The sequence below is a fragment of the Galeopterus variegatus genome, unplaced genomic scaffold, assembly GCF_000696425.1.
Source record: "Galeopterus variegatus unplaced genomic scaffold, G_variegatus-3.0.2 Scaffold4949, whole genome shotgun sequence".
NCBI classification, from domain to species: Eukaryota; Metazoa; Chordata; class Mammalia; order Dermoptera; family Cynocephalidae; genus Galeopterus; species Galeopterus variegatus.
In genome coordinates, this window is record NW_007731060.1 from 41,411 (window position 1) to 60,979 (window position 19,569).

At 34.4% G+C, this 19,569-nt stretch overlaps 1 protein-coding gene and 1 pseudogene across 2 annotated transcripts in view; one reads left to right on the plus strand and one right to left on the minus strand.

The window, feature by feature from the left end:
* The window catches only part of BRWD3 (bromodomain and WD repeat domain containing 3), a 122,232-nt gene that overhangs the window by 11,530 nt on the left and 91,133 nt on the right, over positions 1-19,569 (minus strand). For both annotated transcript variants that reach the window (XM_008588668.1, XM_008588667.1), the window contains exons 23-36: positions 17,656-17,824; positions 16,655-16,768; positions 13,496-13,603; positions 11,810-11,934; positions 10,993-11,075; positions 9,421-9,532; positions 8,408-8,469; positions 8,151-8,306; positions 7,179-7,299; positions 5,996-6,121; positions 5,829-5,907; positions 4,012-4,068; positions 2,867-3,007; positions 1,229-1,300 (exon numbers count right to left, since the gene is read on the minus strand). In XM_008588668.1, coding sequence (XP_008586890.1) covers positions 1,229-1,300; positions 2,867-3,007; positions 4,012-4,068; positions 5,829-5,907; positions 5,996-6,121; positions 7,179-7,299; positions 8,151-8,306; positions 8,408-8,469; positions 9,421-9,532; positions 10,993-11,075; positions 11,810-11,934; positions 13,496-13,603; positions 16,655-16,768; positions 17,656-17,824 — 1,525 coding nt within the window. The remainder of the gene's footprint in view (positions 1-1,228; positions 1,301-2,866; positions 3,008-4,011; positions 4,069-5,828; positions 5,908-5,995; positions 6,122-7,178; positions 7,300-8,150; positions 8,307-8,407; positions 8,470-9,420; positions 9,533-10,992; positions 11,076-11,809; positions 11,935-13,495; positions 13,604-16,654; positions 16,769-17,655; positions 17,825-19,569) is intronic.
* On the plus strand, positions 18,206-19,215 carry LOC103604075 (annotated as a pseudogene).

The following is a 19,569-nucleotide window of genomic DNA, read 5'->3' on the forward strand; positions in this document are numbered from 1 at the left end:
GGAGCTAAGAGAGAAAGAAGGCAGGAAAGAAAGACCACAGTAGTGCTGTGATCCTGCAGAGGGAGGGAACATTCCTAGGGCTACAAATTGGAGTCAAGGGGAGAGAGGGAAGGGGAGGGAAGTTGGGGGACAATTGGGAGGGGACAAAGGGTACACAAGTAATTTCTGGTAATGTATATGCCCTCAGTATGAATCTGGATCCCACATCATGGACAGGAGGGGAGACAATTAGTTTTGTATCTCATGAATATTTGTAATAAATAAATTAATGAATTAAAAAATAATAATAAAATAAAATGCAAACACACACACACACACACACACACACACACACACACACACACACACACACACAATTCCCAGCTATGAGGACATTCTGCTTTAAGTGTCACTAGTTGAGGGTTAAAGTCAAATTAGTTATGTTTGTGCCTCTCTCCTTTTTGTTTTTTTGATCAATGTGATACTTTTTTGGTATGTGTGTGTACAAAGATTTTTATTTTAACAGTATGTAGGATTTTGCTTCATCTAAAGTCTTCTGTCACATGGGTTCAGAATTAGTTTGATTTTGATTAGGGGAAAGGGAAGATTCATATTATCTTTAATTTCATTCTTCCAGAAAACAAATTTTTAGAGTACTGTCACTTTACAGTGATTTTGTCAAGCCCATCAAATAAATTAAGATATATATTTCATTTGGAAGAAACAACATGTTTGCATGCCAGTACACACAGAAAAGGGATAGTGAGTACTGGGAAAGAGAAGGTGAAAGAGACATTTTGCAGCTCATCAAAATACAGTAATACCCTTTATAATGCTCTTAATCTTAGAAGACTTGGGTGATAGAGTGCATTACTTGGGGAAAAGTCTTATTTTAGCAGATCCAAATGATGTGCAGGCAGATCTTTACTGCAGGCTGAAGTCAGTGGCCATCCATGTTAAGATCCCCCTTTGAGCGGGGAACTGTGGATGGTTCGTTTACTTTGTTCAGCTCATTCTACCTCATTGAGAATGTGTGTGGCACTCCTTCATCATATACTGTGTGATCCCCAATGCTGCCACCCCCCTCCCAAACAGTACTAGAGCATCTCCCTTGTAGAATGGAAACATTGCTCAATGGTCCACAAATTTTTTGAAGTACAGTTGCATAAAAGGTTCATGCACAGTATGGAGATTTTGGAAATAAAAACACAAAATCAGTAAATGTCTTTTGAAAGACTACTAGGCCTACCTCAGAAAGAGATGGATCTTGTTGTCTTTCTGGAACTGACTCTGAGGATTCTCCCTCTTGCTCTTGATGGCCCTAAAGGGTAAAGAGTATAAGGTATTGTATTTTCAAACTACCACAACAAAACATGAAGACTTGCAATACAATTATGATTGAAGGCTCAAATATCCATCAAGAAGAATTACATTTTTATTGTCTGTACTTTAAAGTGAAAGAATTCTACATTTATCATTCTCCTCTGCTATGAAAAACATGACTTATTTATTCTAACCAAACTTCATACAAACAAAACAAGATTTGTTGGGCCGGCCCGGTGGCGCATTGGATAGTGCGCCGCTTGGGAAGCGCGGCAGCGCTCCCGCCCGAGGGTTCGGATCCCACATACAGACCGGTTCCCGCTCGCTGGCTGAGCGAGGCGCGGGAGCGACGCCGAGGCTTGCAATCCCATTGCCGGTCCCCAGTCCTGTACGGGGGCAACACTGAGGGTTGCGATCCGTTGCCGGACACGGAAAAAAGACAAAAAAAAAACAAGATTTGTTGAACATAATCTTGTTCCTTATTTGAATATTTTTCCCAACTAAGACCTGAGTATACAGAGAATAATACTGATGTATACTAAACTCAGGATGGTCTGATGTATTTCTGAAAAACTTCTATACTCTGAAAAGGTCAAAATAGATTTGCTATCTATTCTAAAAACAAATTCAACATATACATAGACATACTTCTAAAAAAGGAATCCCATAAACTAAGTTCTCATGCTTTTATCTTTGTTGAAAAGAAAAGTAATATTGTTACACTGGTTACTCTAAGTGACCATACTGATAACATATTTAGTATAAATTAAACGAAATTGACCTATGTCACCAAGTGTCTACAGGGCACAGAAGTGTATTCGAAGTTAGTAAAATATATTAAACAAATACCTGAAATATTAAAGCAGGAAGGAATAACAAAGAAATTTTGATTCAAATTTGGTTCACAATTTATAATTTACACACTAAGTACATGACAGGCATTTTAAAAAGTCATGACTAAGAGTTGGAACCAGCCCAAATGTCCATCATCAGATGAGTGAATACAGAAAATGTGGTATATCTACACAATGGAATACTACTCTGCTATAAAAAAGAATGAAATACTGCCATTTGCAACAACATGGATGGACCTAGAGAGAATTATATTAAGTGAAACAAGTCAGGCACAGAAAGAGAAATATCACATTCTCACTTATTTGTGGGAGTTAAAAATAAATAAATGAATACACAAATAACCTGGGGGGAGGGAGGGAAGAAGACATAACAATTACAATTCCTTGAAGTTGATACGACAAGCGACAAGCAAACAGATATGAGGTTGTTGGGATGGAGGGGGATATGGAGGAGGGAGGGAGGTTTTGGTAATGGGCCACAATAATCAACCACATTGTATATTGACAAAATAAAATAAAATAAAAATAAAAAAGTGATAACTTATCATGTTGCTCACTTTCACAATTCAAATATATACAAACAAGAAAGGATGGAAGGAAGGAAGGAAGAGGGGGGAGGGAAAGGGAAAAATTGATCTTAACTAGATTTCATCATGGACATTTACAAGAAATTATCATATTGGCAATTATTCAAACAACCATATGCTTACTGGGTAAGAAAGAGGATCAGCTGGCTGTCGAAATGGCTCTGAGTCTTCACGTTCATAAATGAGACTCAACAGTTCTTTGCATTGTTTCTTCCAGGTATCAGGATTACACTTTAAAGACTGTCTTCGGCCTCGGAATTTGACCTATAGATTTTAATAGAATTATATCTAAAAGCTCTTTTCTTAACTCTTCATTGATTTTCTCATGCAGCCCTAATGTTAAGATAGAGCAGCTGCCATTTAAAAGTTTCTTAATTTAAATTAGACATCATTCTCTCTGGCAAAAAAAAAAAAAAACTAGGCAAAACATTCATGAACATGACAAGAATTCTAGTATTCTGAATTTTCACTTTAAGTAAATCTGAACCTCAAATAAAGTACAGAGGAACAAACGCTTTTTTCCTCTACAAGGTTAACAGTTATATTGCCTTAATATTTGCTGGTAGTTCAGTATAGTTGACAATGGCACCATAATTTTCTCACAACACTCAAACAATTTTTCTTTTTAATAAATCCTTTGTAGTCATGATAAATCCTGGTCTTTACCTTTTGATGCCTTATGTTATGATCTCTTTCAGTATTTCAAAGGATATTGTTCCTTATAGAGAACAACTATATGTCTAATTATCACAGAAGGGAAGTGTGCAGAAAATTATTAACATAAGAGGCCTGAGGTGGCTATCTTTAGCAGGGCTTGTTTGCAATTTTGGCCCTTGGCTGATATTTGGAAACTTGGCACTTGAACTGATTCCTAAATTATAAAGGTGGTTTACTATACCTAGACAGCACAAATGATATGATTTGTGCTGAAATCCTACTTTCCTTCTGGAAGCCTGGAATCTTGGTATGTACTAGTCAGAGGGTGCCTGCACAATTGCCCTCAATAAAATCCTTGGGGACTGAGTCTCTCTAATCACATGAATGTTGCTACATTTTCATTGCTGGGGGAAGAATATGCTGTGTGACCCCTCATGAGAGAGATGATCTAGCTGTGTAGTCTTACTGTGTTGCGGTAATAATCTTCAGCCAGGAGTAAAACTATATACTTAGTCCTTCTAGCAACTCTCCAAACATGGGGTTGGTCTTAGAGATCCCCAACACAGGAAGCCTGAAAATGTTTCTTCTCAGTAGTTCGTTTATTGACTCACCCTTCTTCCAGATGAAGTACCAGGGCCATCAGAATCTAAATCAACCATTTCTGTATCCTACATTAAAAGCAGAGAGAGGGAGAAAATGTTAAGTTACATTTAACGTCTTACAAATTAGATGAGCATTTACAAATCAATACTAAATATAATCACAATTAACTTTCCCTCATTGGTACAGGCAGCAAAATGAAGGCTGGACGGAGAGTCACTCCTAATTTTGCCAATATGCTGTGTACAAGTTGGAAAATATACCAGGAGAAGAAGAGATGACCAAGGTTTCTCTTTAAATCAGAATAGCAAACGAGGGGAAAGGTGTAGTGATTGCTGTCTGCTAAAGTTGTACCTAAATAAGTGTTAGTATTTTTAAAAAACCTTACAGTATGTGACATGTCCATTTAATATACTGTAATTATGAATTACTCATGATTAATCCTCTGTATATCAAGAAAAAGATGTTTTCTATAAGGAAAAATAAATGTGTATAACCTAAGATTTAGTTAAGTATCTTTTTGAGGGACAGTTTTTAAATACAGAGTCAAGACCCAGGCACCAATGGTGATGGTAAAACACCTAGGTGATGTATAAGGAAAAATAAAAGCAGCTCATGAAGTACTGGTACTCTTTCCTAATAAAATAAAGCTGTTGAATTACATTTTTACTTTAGTTTTCTATTTTAACCCAAATACTGTTACACAAAGAGAAATTCTTGCCACATTAAATCCTGAGTTAAAACACATTTAAGTGAAAGGTCAGAGAAAATATAGGAATATATAAGAAAATATAAGAAATATGAATGATAAATTTTGGGGAGTTTCAAGAGACTAACATCTAACTGGTGTATCATGTTTTCCTTATTATTATTATGTAAATAACATTTAACTCCAGTAATACTTAAAATGTTTTATAGTCAGATACGTTTCATGAAAAGAATAAAAAACATTGGAGATTTACCGTTCTAGAGATTAACATACAGACAATATAAATATGCAAAGTATCTCATGCCATTGCAATAGAATATAGCATATTTGAGTCACTCATCCCTGGGATGAACTGTTTTCCAGTAAAGATTTCTGAATTATCACTTTCCATTATTACTACATCCTCTTATCTTGATTTTTACTTCTATCATAGCCTTTAGTCAAATATGGTTTTATGTAAATTAGGAACATGGACAGTTGGGAAAATCAGATATGTGAGGGTCTGCTGAGAATACCAATTGCATTTCATTCAGAAAAGACTGTTTTATATTTGCAAATTTCCATAAAGGAAATCAAGTACCAATTCCATGAAACTACTAAAATTTTAGACTTTCAAATTTGTAATTTTAACATATTTTAATATTTTACATAAAATGTATAGAAAATAAAATCCCAACTGAAATTTCTATCAACTAAACATTCTTTTAAAATATTGAGGGCTGGCCAGTTAGCTCACTTGGTTAGAAAGTGGAGCTGATAACACCAAGGTCAAGGGTTCGGATGCCCATACTGGTCAGCTGCCAAAATAAAACATTGTGTGCTTTGTCTTGTTTTTAAGGGCTGGAAAATAAAGTGCTTTCTCATCACTGAAACCCACTGAGTCAAACAGGATGACTGGCCACCCATCCCTGACTAAAGCCTGTAGCACACTTACATTTTTGGTATATGCTATCTAATTACAGGTTAAAGAGTTTAATATAAATTGATGCAGGTGTTTAGCCAGCTTTCAAAAATCTGTTTCACTGCTTGTAGCTAATTACAATATTTACACATAATACTTAATGTACTTCAAATAAGAGAAAAGGAATTCACTGCTACTAATCATGCTGTGATTCTTACCTCCTCGGCATCAGTACTGTTTAGTTCTTCTGCTTTAATTTTATTGTAAGTATCCAGTATATCAGTACAGCTCTGATCCCTAAGAAATAAAATAAGTCAAAATACATTCCAATAATTTTTTTAAAAACTCAAAGTTAGCCTCTCTGAAAGCTAAAACTGCTTCTTACCCAATAAATCGAAGTAAGACATCAGTAACAATTTTGGCTGCTTTAACAATAGGACTATCCGGCTCATTGAAAGTCCTGGCATTATGCTCAATGTAGCGTACCTCCCACATTAATGCTGATATTCTCCTATAAAAGAGAAAATATACCCTCTGTTAGCCTTGGCTGATACATTTAAGGTATATTCTAGAAATATACAATATAGAACAACTAGGCACTTAATCACGATATGTCAAAGGTTTTCCAATATATGTATGTGACTCAATATACATGTATGACTGATGTGCACTAAAAAGAGATGATAAAGTTACAGTATTTGAAAAACAGACAGGAATTTGAACCATGAGACTGCATATTAAAACTTGTAATAGAAACAACCCAGGATGTTAAGGGTAAAGAGTATTGTTTTGACAAAACAATAAAACAATAAAACAAAAAAAAAAAAAAAAAAGAAGAAAAGAAAAACAAAACACTGCTTTGATAAAGCCAAAAGAATTTGAGTTTAGTTTTCGGGGGAAGAGCCTAGAAGAGCAAGAAAAAAACCAAACCAGATTGTAGAAAATGATAATTTTTATCTAGTTATATTTATGATATATATTATCAAATGAAATAATATCTAATGCTGTAAAAATGCATCCATTTCTCAGTTATAACAGGCGGATTAACCAGTTCATGGAATAATGGGGTTAGCGTGTAGTAGGCTCGATAAGAGAGGGACCAAGACCAGCCCTCCACAGCCTTCCCATAATCATCCCTCTCCCATACAAAACCAAGGAAAAGATAACTTGGCTCTTTTCCTATACATATTTCAGGGCTGGCAATAAAATCTAATTAACTGCTGCCTAAATCCCCAACAGAGGATTTAAACATGCTGCAATCTCTGTAGCACCTTAATCACGATAAATCCACAAACCACTTAACCTGCCTTTAATAAACTAAAGTTAACTGTAGTTTTTTATTTTACACACAATTTATGCTACTCATATTTTCGCCTCTGTTTTTCTTCCCTACCCCATATTTAACCGGGAAGGGTGAGATTCTATTGAGTAAAAGGAAATTAGTTGCAAATTTGTAGAAGAAATTTTGGAGTGAGTCTTTTGGATGACCATTTTATACTATGAAAACACAGGTCTCAAAAAGGAAAGCAAAAGCCATAAATATATGAATTTTATAAAATTAAACAGACCTGTAAAAGCGATTTTCAAGTCTCCGCCTGATGGTGTTGAGGTCAGTTGGATAAGCAACTACAGTACAATACAAGGGGTAGGCACTGAGATCCACTGGAACAGCAAAAGGGCTGGCAAAATCTACAAAATTAACAAAATCAAAAAAGGTAGTTATAAAGTTATTATAGGTAGTTATTAACGTTTCATGTTAAGAAACAAAAATTCATATATAAACAAGAAGGAAGAGCAATACACTACATTTCTAAAATAATGATGATTCAATTATACAAATGAAAAGTCATTCTTTTTATTTGGATGTAGTATCTATGAATCATACATGATACACTAGTTCAAATCAGGTAAATCAACACAAAATTAAAAGAATGCTAGGGCCGAGCCCATGGCGCACTGGGGAGAGTGCGGCGCTGGGAGCGCAGCAGCACTCCCGCAGCGGGTTCAGATCCTATATAGGGATGACCGGTGTGCTCACAGCGCTCACTGGCTGAGCGCGGTGGTGGCCGGTCTCAAAAAGGACAAAAAAAAAAAAATTAAAAAAAAAATTAAAAAAAAAAAAAAGAATGCTGTGTTTAACCTCAGATTTCCATGTCTTTACTGGATCAGTGCCAAACTTCTCAAGTGATATGTTTTAGAAATATAACTATTCAATGTGAGTAAAATACATTACTCACCCACTGACTTTACCAAGAAACCCATCCAAAGTCAGGCTCAGGGAATAGCTAGAGAGCCAAAATGACTCAAGAAAGAAAAAGACACCTATATGCCTGCCTTCACTGTTAGCCCTCAGAGTGCTGAAGAAGTTTATCAGTCATTACTTTGGTCAATCACACAAAATATTAAAACTAGAATCACTGTGCCTCGAGTTAAAAGTAAATGTACAGTGAGAAACTGCATTTCCTTTTGTAGAACTTAAAATTCTGTTCGTTTTCTTAGCTCCTTTCTACCTTCCTAATATTTTTTCACATTCATCATACCAAGGGAAAGAAGGTGGTTGATTCCCTGAATAACCCGCTCACATTCCTCATCTCTGGAATGAGCCCCCCACTCTCCTTCTTGGGGTTTGTAAAGCAAAGCAGTCAGTTCCTCCTGGGACACAGGAATACCAGCACCAACTTCATCTGGAAAGGCAGCTAGTTATAAGATGAAAATCATAGATAATTAGTTTCCAATATCATGCTATTGCCATTTTACTTTTAAAATAATTATAATTTATTTTTAAAAACATATTTACTTCCTTCTGGAATTGGCTCCATATCCCAGGGGCTCATCTTTTCTCTCTCATTATTGTCCCAGCTATTAAAAAATAACAAGATGCAAATCAAATTCACATGGCACTTACTTTTACATATGATCATAATTTGGATGACTTCTTGGGGGTGAAATTTGGAAAAGGGCAATAAAGTTTCTTTAAAGTACAATTCTGCTTACATAAAAATAATAATAAACTTCTAACAGAGAAAACATGGTCCACCAATATGAAACTTAGAGGGCAGTAAGCCTACTCTTAATTTTACTTGTTATACTTTTTATTCTAACCAAGCATAAATTCAATATTAAGCCAGGGAGGAAAAAAAATAAAAGGTCTTTTTGGAAAATATTTTTCTGGTGAAGAGTTGATTTAGTAGATCACTTTTTTTGTGAAATAACCAACTTTATCCTAATAGCTTAAGTATTATAGCACCTCCAAAATTTTATCATTCCCTTTTTGCCTGCAATATGGGGACTAAAAGTCAATCCTCAAAGAATAAACATTTCTTCTATCATTCTTGAGAAGCTTCATTCATTAGGAATCTTACAACTCTGAGATTTCAAGAATAATTACATATTGTAAACAGATAGTATCTCCAAACATAATATAGTCATCTCTGCCTAGAATTCATACCATTAAATAAAAGACTAGGTACTAATATTCATTGCTATATTTCAGATTTAAGAATTACTTTAAACATTATATTAATTTCAATATTGTCCATGAAAAACTAGCTGCAACTTTTGTCTAAAGTAGAAATACTTAAATGAAAATGCAGACAATAGGGAAGGTAGAAGTAAGTCTTCAGTTCTTGCTTTGTTTTAGCATGTATATTGAGCCAAAAGGTTTATCATCAAATTCCTTTCTTACAGGTACTTTAATTACTTCCTTATAGGTACAAGTATTGTGAGACTAGATAAGTCAGATAAAAAACTTGGTAGAGTATATACTACTACAGCATTATATCAGGCATAAAAGACCATAACTGTACTTACTGAACACTGTAACACTGGAAAGAACTATCAGGATACTCTGGTTGAAAAGGCTGCTGACTCTCCACAGTCCCAAACCACCAGGCATCATCTATTATACTGCGGAATCTATCACCTGTAAAATGTTTTTAAAAATTCTCAAAAAGGTGCTCTTCAGAATATTAGTTCTGTTCCCAGTCTAAATTGCTACTTTTTGTTGAATACAGAGGTAGCAATGTATCTAGCATTATCAGAGGTTTAAATCTGAGTTTTCCAGATAAGTGAATTTTACATTTTGCCTTCTTCAAGTATTTTGATTTCCAGATGGTAGAAACTTTCTGAAACAAATCATATATGTCCATATCTTCTTAAATAAATGCTGCCAAACATAGTTTAACTTTAATCAATTATTTGGGATGACCATTAGGCATACTCTTCATTGCACTATATGTATGTTAATGCAGTTGTCTCTTCTTCTCCTTTTTTGCTTTTAGCATTTTACTTTTAAAAATCTCTTCAAACTAGATTTCTGCTTTTAAATGGCTAAGGATTACAAAACCAAACCACTGTGGACAGAAATATTTTTTATACATAAGAAAGTAGAATTTAAAAATACTAACAGCAAACATTTACATAGTGTTTATTATGTACCAGGTACCATTATAAGTGCTTTCTACGTATTAACTCACTGATCATATTAACCTTACAGGTGGGTATTGATGTGATTTCCATTTTAAAGATAACAATAGTAAAGCACGAAGAAGTTAAAAACTTGCCCAAGATCAAACAGCTAGTAAGTGAACGAGCCAGGATTCCAAGTCAGGCTGAGGAGCCCCACCCTCTCAAAATTACGTATTTGCAATGTCTACGAATTCATTTTGAAAATCCATAAGTAAAAGTGCAAAAAAAAGGTCAATGGTTTTTAAATCTAGGTATGTGTTATAATGATAGAGCTCTAAGCAAATTCATTTTTAAAATTTTTCCTTCACATTATTGTTATACTGCTTTTTATAACCAGAGAAAGAAAGAAAGGGAAAATAAAAGAGACAGAGACGCTGCACCAGTCAGCCACCAAAAGAAAAAAAGAAAAAAAAAAGAGACAGAAACAGACAGCAAAAATAGAAAAAGAGAAAAAGAAAGAAGGGGGAAGAGGATAGAGGAAGAGAGGAAGGAAAGAAGGAAAGAAGGAAAAAATGGAGGAAAGTAAGAGGGAAGACAGGCAGGCAGGAAGGCAGAAAGGCAGGAAACAAACCATAACCAGCAATGGTCTGTTTAAGAGCCCAAGTGTAAAGTTCTCTATTTTATGGCAATTGACATTTGAGAATTTTCTTCTTATTCAGATTTGTATACTAATAGAGTAAGTATTTGTAGAAAGTTTAGAGATTATATGCCACACACAATGTGCATAAAATCACCTAAACATAACCAAAAAGGAAATTTTTAATTTAAAATTTTTCTAGTTTGGCTGACAGCTTTTTTCACCTAAATATTGAACTAGCTTCTGTCTGTTAAAAAGGTAAGTTAGTTTCTGTGAGTTAAAAAGTTACTTACTCTATTTCAAGCTTAATAGTTATTAAGTGACAATTCTATACTTACCAATCTGCCAGTTCCTTTCTTTGGCTTCATTATAAAACTGATGTAGCACAAGGAAGTCAATGACATCTGGCATGTCATGATACCTATATAGAAAATAAAGCACATGTGAATCAATGTAGAAATTTAATAGTGTATGTTACTTACTAAACATCCAAGGATATGCGTTTAATGTGGAGCCAGCAGGCAAAATTTTACAAACCTCAAAGTCCGTAGAAATGCCTTTACTTAAACTTCATCTGCTCTGTTTAGGAGTGCTCTGCCTACTGTTGTATTGCTTTAATAATATAAAGATGCCGACAAAGGTTTTTAAAGCTTAATATTAGCTATATCATATTAAAGACTTATTATAATAAGAAGAGTATGAACTGATATTCTTTCATTTCTTTAGATTTTAAACTCAACTTCAAGAAATGAGCTATTGACTTATTATTCCTATGAAAGCAACTACCATACTTCAAGTGCACTATTAGGCACTTATAAAGGTTTGGGTTTGTCTTTGATTCTTCACAACAGTCCTGAAGAAGATATTAGCATTTCCATTTTATAAATGAAGGCATAAATTCAGAGAGATTAAGTAACTTGCTCATGGATCTATGTATCCATCCGTCCATCCATATCGCACATACAGCTATTAAGTGGAGAAACGAACCAAGAATTAAACTCTGATCTTTATCATTCTAAACCCTGTAGTATACCGCAGTAGTGTTTCCTCTCCCATTAAGTCCTGTACTCTGTAGAATATACAATAGGTATTAAAATACACACACACACACACACACACACACACACACACACACAACCAAAGATAGCTACTCACTTAATGGAAAAAGATTCTCCAGTCATTTTGCCTGAAATGGGGTCCAGAAATGCAAGCTTCAAGCAGCACAGTGTAGGTGGTCCAACCTCATACTTGATTCCTACAATCTTAACAAATTCTTGTTCCTATTCATGAGAACACCAACTATCACTTTCAATATAAATAATTACGGAACATTCACATATTTCATTATTACTTGAACAATTTAAGAATCATCTGAATACCCACCAAATGTTAGGCACTACACTGAGTGTTAAAGGTAATAAGACATGGTTCTTGACCCTTAGCAGATTATAGTTTAGTGCAGGGCTCTAAACCAAGGATAAGGAGCAGAATCCTCTGGGGAAACTTTTCAAAATTCACATTCCTAAACCCTACTCCTATAGAATCTAATTCTATAGGTATGGGGTACAGCTCAGTCACATATATTTTCAAAAAACTCCCCAGGGGATTATTATGCTCTGCTGGGTTAAAAATCACTCCCACAGCAGAAATACAGTATGTAGGTATGCAGGTGTACACATACATGTATGGGTTTGGGGAGAGGACTTACCTCACATATTAACTATTAATCACATTTAACAGATAACAAAACTGATCCTCATGGGTATAGTAACTTGCTTAAAGTTATGTACTAGCATATAGCAGAGTTGGGATTGAAATCCAAATCTTATTCCAAAGCCCAGGCTCTTACACCACACACATGCTGCCTTCTACAATTTCCTAGAACCACGGGGTTAGGATTAAAAATAAGAAATCATATGTTTTATTTATTACCCTGATTCTAAAAAGGAGCTCTACTTTCACCTGATTGAAAACAGATGGTAACTATCCCTATCTCCTAGGAGATGATTATGTACAACTCACTTGATAAGATACTCTAGCACCTTACAACATTAATGAAAATTTTTACAAATGCCTAAATTAAATCTTTATTTCAATAAATATGCAAATTCTCTCTTTATCTTTCCTGCTAAGCATCATCACACAACAACCCTTCATTTACCTGGAAAACCATCATAAAATTGCCCTTTAGTCTCTCATTCTTCAAGTTGGAAAAACAAAAGAAAAAAAAAAAAAACATAAACCTAAGGAGAAATAATGTTATATGTATACCTACACATGTATGTATGTGTGTGTGTGTATATATGGATGAATGAATGGATATGTATGTGTTGACAGAAAATCCTTCTCCATAAAATATATATATATCTATTTCACTCAATGTCATGTAGCTACCTGGGTACTATATCAAAAGAGATATTCCATAAAACATCACAAGTTTCTGAGCTTCTTGTGATTTACGATATTTAATATATCCTGAAGTTGCCAGAACCCTGTAGTCCACATAATCAGTTTATAGAATCTTCATAATGTACCAAGTTGCTGATTGGGAAAATATCCACACCAGAGAACTCCTGCTTTGCTCTAATTATGAAATCATATCTACTAAAGGACCTGAAGTTTGAAGGAAATTAGGTCAAATAATTAAGACAATAGGCAGCATACAGAGTTCAGGGAACATATAATATGTAACCCATAACCCTCAGTTCCACACAAGAATATCTTATATCACCTTATCTTGGACAGACAATCAACAGTGAAATATGCATGAAACTGAGAAAAAGCCTATGGGTAATTCCAAGGCTACTCCAATTGCATAGTTCATGAATTTCGCAAACTTACCCTGAGATCCATTTTGTTCCATGGCTGTTTTTGTAAATTAACACTGTATATTTTTGATTTCCTTACAGCCCGCACATAAGCTTCATGTCCTTGCCTAAAATAGATAAGCTAAAACAGAAAACAAGGTATTAAAGAGCAACATCCTATTTAACAATTCTATATGTCCAAATACATATATTCCTACAAACATCCTGTTCTGTTTGCAGAAAAACAATTACAATTTTGAAAAACTCTGAAGTACTATATTTCAAATTGTAATTGACATTCTAAATATCAACATTTTAATAGTTGACTTGACCTATACACATTTTACATAAACAGTACAAATCACAGGCTACTAAATTGAGTAATTTCAAGACAAATTCAAAGTTTTCTGTTGCAAGAGTTCATGTCAGAGTATGCAAGAAAAATAAATTCAAGTGATTGGTAAGACTCTTCAGCTGTTTAAGACAGCATTTACTATCATATTCTGCATTCATTAAAAAAAGTTTCTTTTCCACAATAGTTCAAAAGTGGTGACAGAGATAAGTAAATAGAAGAAAGTAACATAAAAAGTACCACATTATGAGATTTTAAAAATACACTGACATACTCTACCAATCAACATTGTCTAAGTAAGAATTTCTAATAGCTAAAAATATAAGTAGAAAATGAAAAAGTTTTAAATATTAGCAAATAAAAGAATTGTAGGGATTAAAAAGCCAATAATAAGTATATTATTAAGATACCCTTTATTATGTATTTGTTCCCGTACTCAACAAATATTGTTTAAACATCTACGTATAAGGCACTGAGTGCTGTGATAAAGTATAAAAATAAAATCCTTTCCCTCAAAGATATGCACAAACATGTACATATATGAGGGATCTTCAAAAAATTCATGGCATTATTCATATTATCTTTCAATTCTATTTTTGCACAACTATTTTGAAGTATCCGTGTATAACTATAACACAAGGCAAAATACATTATGTATCAGAAGATAGAAATAATTTAGGTGGGAAAGCTCATGAAGAAGGAGTGGCAGCCAAACAGAAAACAGGGATAACATCCAGGAGAAGTTGGCACTTGAGTCATACCTTGAAGAATGAATATTTTGGGAGGCAATGATCTGTGGGTAGGGGTATTCTAGACAAAGGAGGGCTTAATACTTAAAGTAAAAAGTAATGCTGTTATTAAGAAATCAATTATAGGCAGCCCCCTCTGCCCAGATGCAGGCAAGACAGAGCACACCTGGGGTCCTAAGGACAGAGCTGAGGGTAGCATCCCCAAGCGTATACTGAAACCACCACTTCTGCATCGGGTGGCCTACTACAGCCATGGCTACCGCAAAAGCGGCAGGCACCACAGCAGTAGCCACAGCTACCATGCAGGTGGCCCACCAGAAAGTCAACCACACTGACACAAGGAGAGTCACCAGTAGAGGAGACTGGAGGAGAGGAGAGGATGTCTCTCTCCTCAAAGCTCACTCCAGAGTAAAAGAAGAAGCAAATGCTCTACCAGATGATCACACATCAACAAAGAGATACTAGAAATGCAAAAACCCAAGAAAATATGACACCACCAAAAGAATACAGTAATTCTCAAATACCAGACCCCATAGAGCAGAAAATCCTTGAAATGACTGAAAAGGAATTCTGAGCAACAGTGTTAAGGAAACTCACTGAGATAGGAGAAGACTCAGTTAGACAACACAATGAAACAAGAAAAAAATCCAGGATACAAAGGAGGAAATTTACAAAGAGATTAATACCTTAGAAAAGAATGTAGCATTTTAATGTAGATGTTTACAAGCATAAATTTTCCTCTAAGCACTGCATGAGCCCTGCATCCTATAAGTTTTTATATGTTGCGCTTTGATTTTTATCTCAAAGTACTCTCTAATTTCCCTGTGATATTTCTTTTTACCAATTGTTTATTTAGGAGCGTGTTGTTTAATTTCCACACATTTGTGAATTTTCTAAATTTCCTTCTATTATTGTGGTCAGATAACATATTTTCTATGACCTTAGTCTTCTTAAATGTATTAAGACTTGTTTTGTAGCCAAAAATATAAAATAATTTTTTAAAAAAAAGAAACCAATTATTAACATATTTTCTATGACCTTAGTCTTCTTAAATGTATTAAGACTTGTTTTGTAGCCAAAAATATAAAATAATTTTTTAAAAAAAAGAAACCAATTATATAAAAAGTGCATTTCTACCTTCATGAGTTCTTTAAAAACATTCTCTATTGACATATTTCACTGCTGGTTCACTTACACTCCTTCCTCATTACCTGAAAAACTGTGAATTCCTAATATATATTAGTCTTGAAGCATATAAGGATGTACTAAGCTTAACAAAATAGAGGGAAAGTGATTCCACTATAGTTTATTCATAAGGCTATCTTTATAATAGGCAATTACAGAAAAGCTTGGTGAAATTTCTATTCATCTCAAGATTTTTAGAATGCATTTGCAAGGTTTTGCTCCTTCATTTATTGTGGTGACAATATTACATTCCTACTATTAGTCTTAAATTAAAAACAGTATGCAACATTTAATCAATCAACAATTAATAAGTCAATATATCAGAGACTATACAAGACAACTAGAGCTCTAATATTCCAATGTTACCATAATTTTCATAAGAAAATAAAAATTTTTCCACCAGGTAGAATTTCAATTAATTTTTGATGAACCAATCATAAATATGGCTACTCTATTTAATCACTGGCTCAGTAGGAAGGTCCTGTTTGCAAAATGAAATTCCCCGACTCATTGAAGGTGTAATTATTTGCTAGTATATTTTCTATCAGGTTGAACTTTATTTAAAAACAATATTAGGACCTGAGGGCTCAAAATACCACTCAGTTCTAGTAAGTGGCAATTAAGATAAAAATAAAGACAATTATTTTCATAACTTCACAAGCCAATCAATTTATGTCAATGTTCACTGAATATCTACTATATTGAAGACACTGTGTCAGATCCTACAAAGGATACAAAGATTAATAAGATTCAGTCACTGTCCACAAAAAAATATCCAATTGAGCATAGCAGCTAAGACGCTACATATATTATTATAACAGAATTAAGAATATAAATGTCCTAAGACTGATTAAGGTTACAGCTTTTGAGGCTCTAAGAGAAAAAGGTTATAACAGGTAACAATTACCTCATCTCCCATCTGTGGGACAAATGGGGAACGTCGTGGTATGGTATCCAAGATCCACTGAGGGGCAAACCATTCTTCATTAGGCTCACCTGCCATAGAAACCAGTCCTCCTTTCTGAAATATAAATACATGAACAGTGTATGTACAAAATATAGTTCACAAATACATAAATATATGAACAGTAATATGAAAAATAGAAGGTAGAGAACACTAAAAATATTAGGTTATGATAAAACCTAAAATATACAAATTTTAAACATTTTCCTGTAATAATTAATTATACACAACTTTTGTACCAATAAAAAAATCAAGTTGCTCAATTTCAGCTGATAGATAGTAACTTAACACTGTGTTATATAAAAACCACAACTTTTACTTTTCATGTCCCTAGAATACCATATGAACTCAAATACAAGTAATGCAATAACCTTTTGCCAATAAAATAGTGATAATCAAGAAGATAATAATGTCTACTAAGCTACAGACCACAGAATGTGGAGATAATAAACTTGTAAATTAAAATTCAAAGAACTATATGGATTAAGTCTTCACATCACCTAAATGGAATTATAGTGGGGAAAAGAAACAGTCAATGGGATGAAATAACAAAAGAATGGAAGAATAGCCCTACACAATTTATCAAAGTCTTCCATTTTACAAGTCAAAAATGTTTATGACTGGTATCATGACAAGAATAATACTTTTACACAATAGCAGCTTATTATTTCAGAACTTTAATACATTTTAAAAAACAATTGTCAATGTGTTTTATTTTAATAACAAATTATAATGAAGACACTCTAGCTTCTACCTTTAATAACAGAAAATTTCAAAAATTCTTTACATTTTGAAATCAACTTACACTACTTTTATTTACTTAGTTTCTCAGATGGAATGTTATTTTTAGGGAACAGCATTACTGTTAAATATTCTATTAAAGGCAAAAACCAAAATTAAAAAATAACAAAAACAGAAACAAAACAACCTGTAAAGTTACAAACCTTCTTTCTAGTCTGTTTAGGTTTCTTTTGCCGTTCTTCTAGTGACTTCAAATTCTCCTCCTCAGAGCTGCTGCTTATTTTCTGTGTTGCCTGTCTGGTTTGTCTTTTTGGTGGTTGCAAATTTATTCCAGCATCTGCTGTCCAATCAGAATATTCACTTGATGAATCACTGTAAATAAATCAAAATTATGAATATCTAAGTATAGAAAAGAAAGTTTTACCTTGTAATTAAAAGATAATCATTTGTAATCAAACAGTATTAATAAATGATATGGCTTGATTATGTTCTAATCTAAGAGAAAAATATGTCAATATAGAATTTTGATCGTTATCTAAGTGATTTTAATAAAATGCTTTCCGGATAAAATATAATGCTTAATTTCCTATAACAGAATTTAAAATCCCTGTCAAAATCACAAAAGCTTCTTTAAAATAAAGATGCACCTTATTCCTAAAAATGGAGAAACGGTGCTGTTTTAAAACCAAAACAGAAAACCGCCTAGCTCTGGTGTCGTTGAGAGCGTCTCGCGAGATGTTGAGCTGTTTCACAATGTCGGAAATGGCAGAGCAGTCCGAGCTCTATGAAGAGAGCAGTGATCTGCAGGTGGACGTGATGCCTGGCGAGGGTGACCTTCCGCACATGGAGGTAGGCAGCAGGAACCGGGAGCCATCCCCAAGCCCCTCCCGCAATGGGGCCCCGCCACAGCTCAAGGAGGAAGGTCCAATGGAGGAGGAGGAGGCCCAGACAGTGGCTGCGCCAGAGGGGAAACGGGGCCTTGCTAAACGGGCCCAACCCTGGGGAGCAGCCAGGCCAGGTCACGGGCCCAGACTTCGAGAGCGAGGAAGAGTGCGAGGAGTTTGACGACTGGGAGGACAACTATGACTGTCCAGAAGAGGAGCAGCTGAGTGGTGCGGGCTACAGAGTATCAGCGGCCCACAGAGTACCAGCGGCCCTTGAAGAAGCCAACAAGATGTTTCTGAGAACATCCAGAACAAGAGAAGCAGCCCTGAATGGCGGGTTTCAGATGCATTATAAGAAGGCCCCATTTGATCAATTAGCTTTTATTGAAGAGCTCTTTTCACTTATGGTCGTCAATCGTCTGACCAAAGAACTAGGCTGTGATGAGATTATTGATAGAGAGTAGTTAAATGCTGTTAAAAGAGGAGGAAACTACTCGAAGAGAGACCCAACATTCCACTGTCTTTTGGGGGTTCGTTCCAAATAGTTCTGTGCCAATGAAAACCTTAATCTTCGAAAAGAAAGAAGTTTGGTTTTGTTTTTCAGATTGGAAGACAATAGGACAATGACTGCACAGTTGTGAGAAAGGAAGAAAATCATTAAGGAAAAAGAACAAGGATCTGAGGACTGCTGAAATCTGTTTTCAAGAATGTCCTGAAACACCTATGGCTTTGACTTTGTTCTTGATCCAGATCATTTTCCTTGCATTGGGAAAAATGTCATTTATGTTTGTTTCTCTGTAAAGATGGTTTTGCAAGAATAAGTCATGACCAAGACAAACTGCCAATACAAGAGCCCACTGATAATAATTATATAGTGAGAAAAAAATATATTTAACTAGAACACAAGACATCTTTGAATTATTTGGACTGAAAAGCCTGTTGAGAAAACTTAGAAAATTCCAGTTTGTGATCTATTCAAGCTGTAGTTATCAAAGGTTAAATTTTCAGTGTAATATAAATTGAGTATTTTTCATTATCCCAAAGGATGAGCAAACTGAAAAAGGAATATGTATCACATGTGCTATATCTTAAAATGTGTTTCCAAGAGCATCTGAAATTTTGTTTTACATGTATCTTGATAACTTATAAAGCTACTGTGATCTATAATTCAACAAGATCCATTACAATGACTATTTTTTTTTTTTTTTTTTTTTTTTTTTTTTTTTTTTTTCC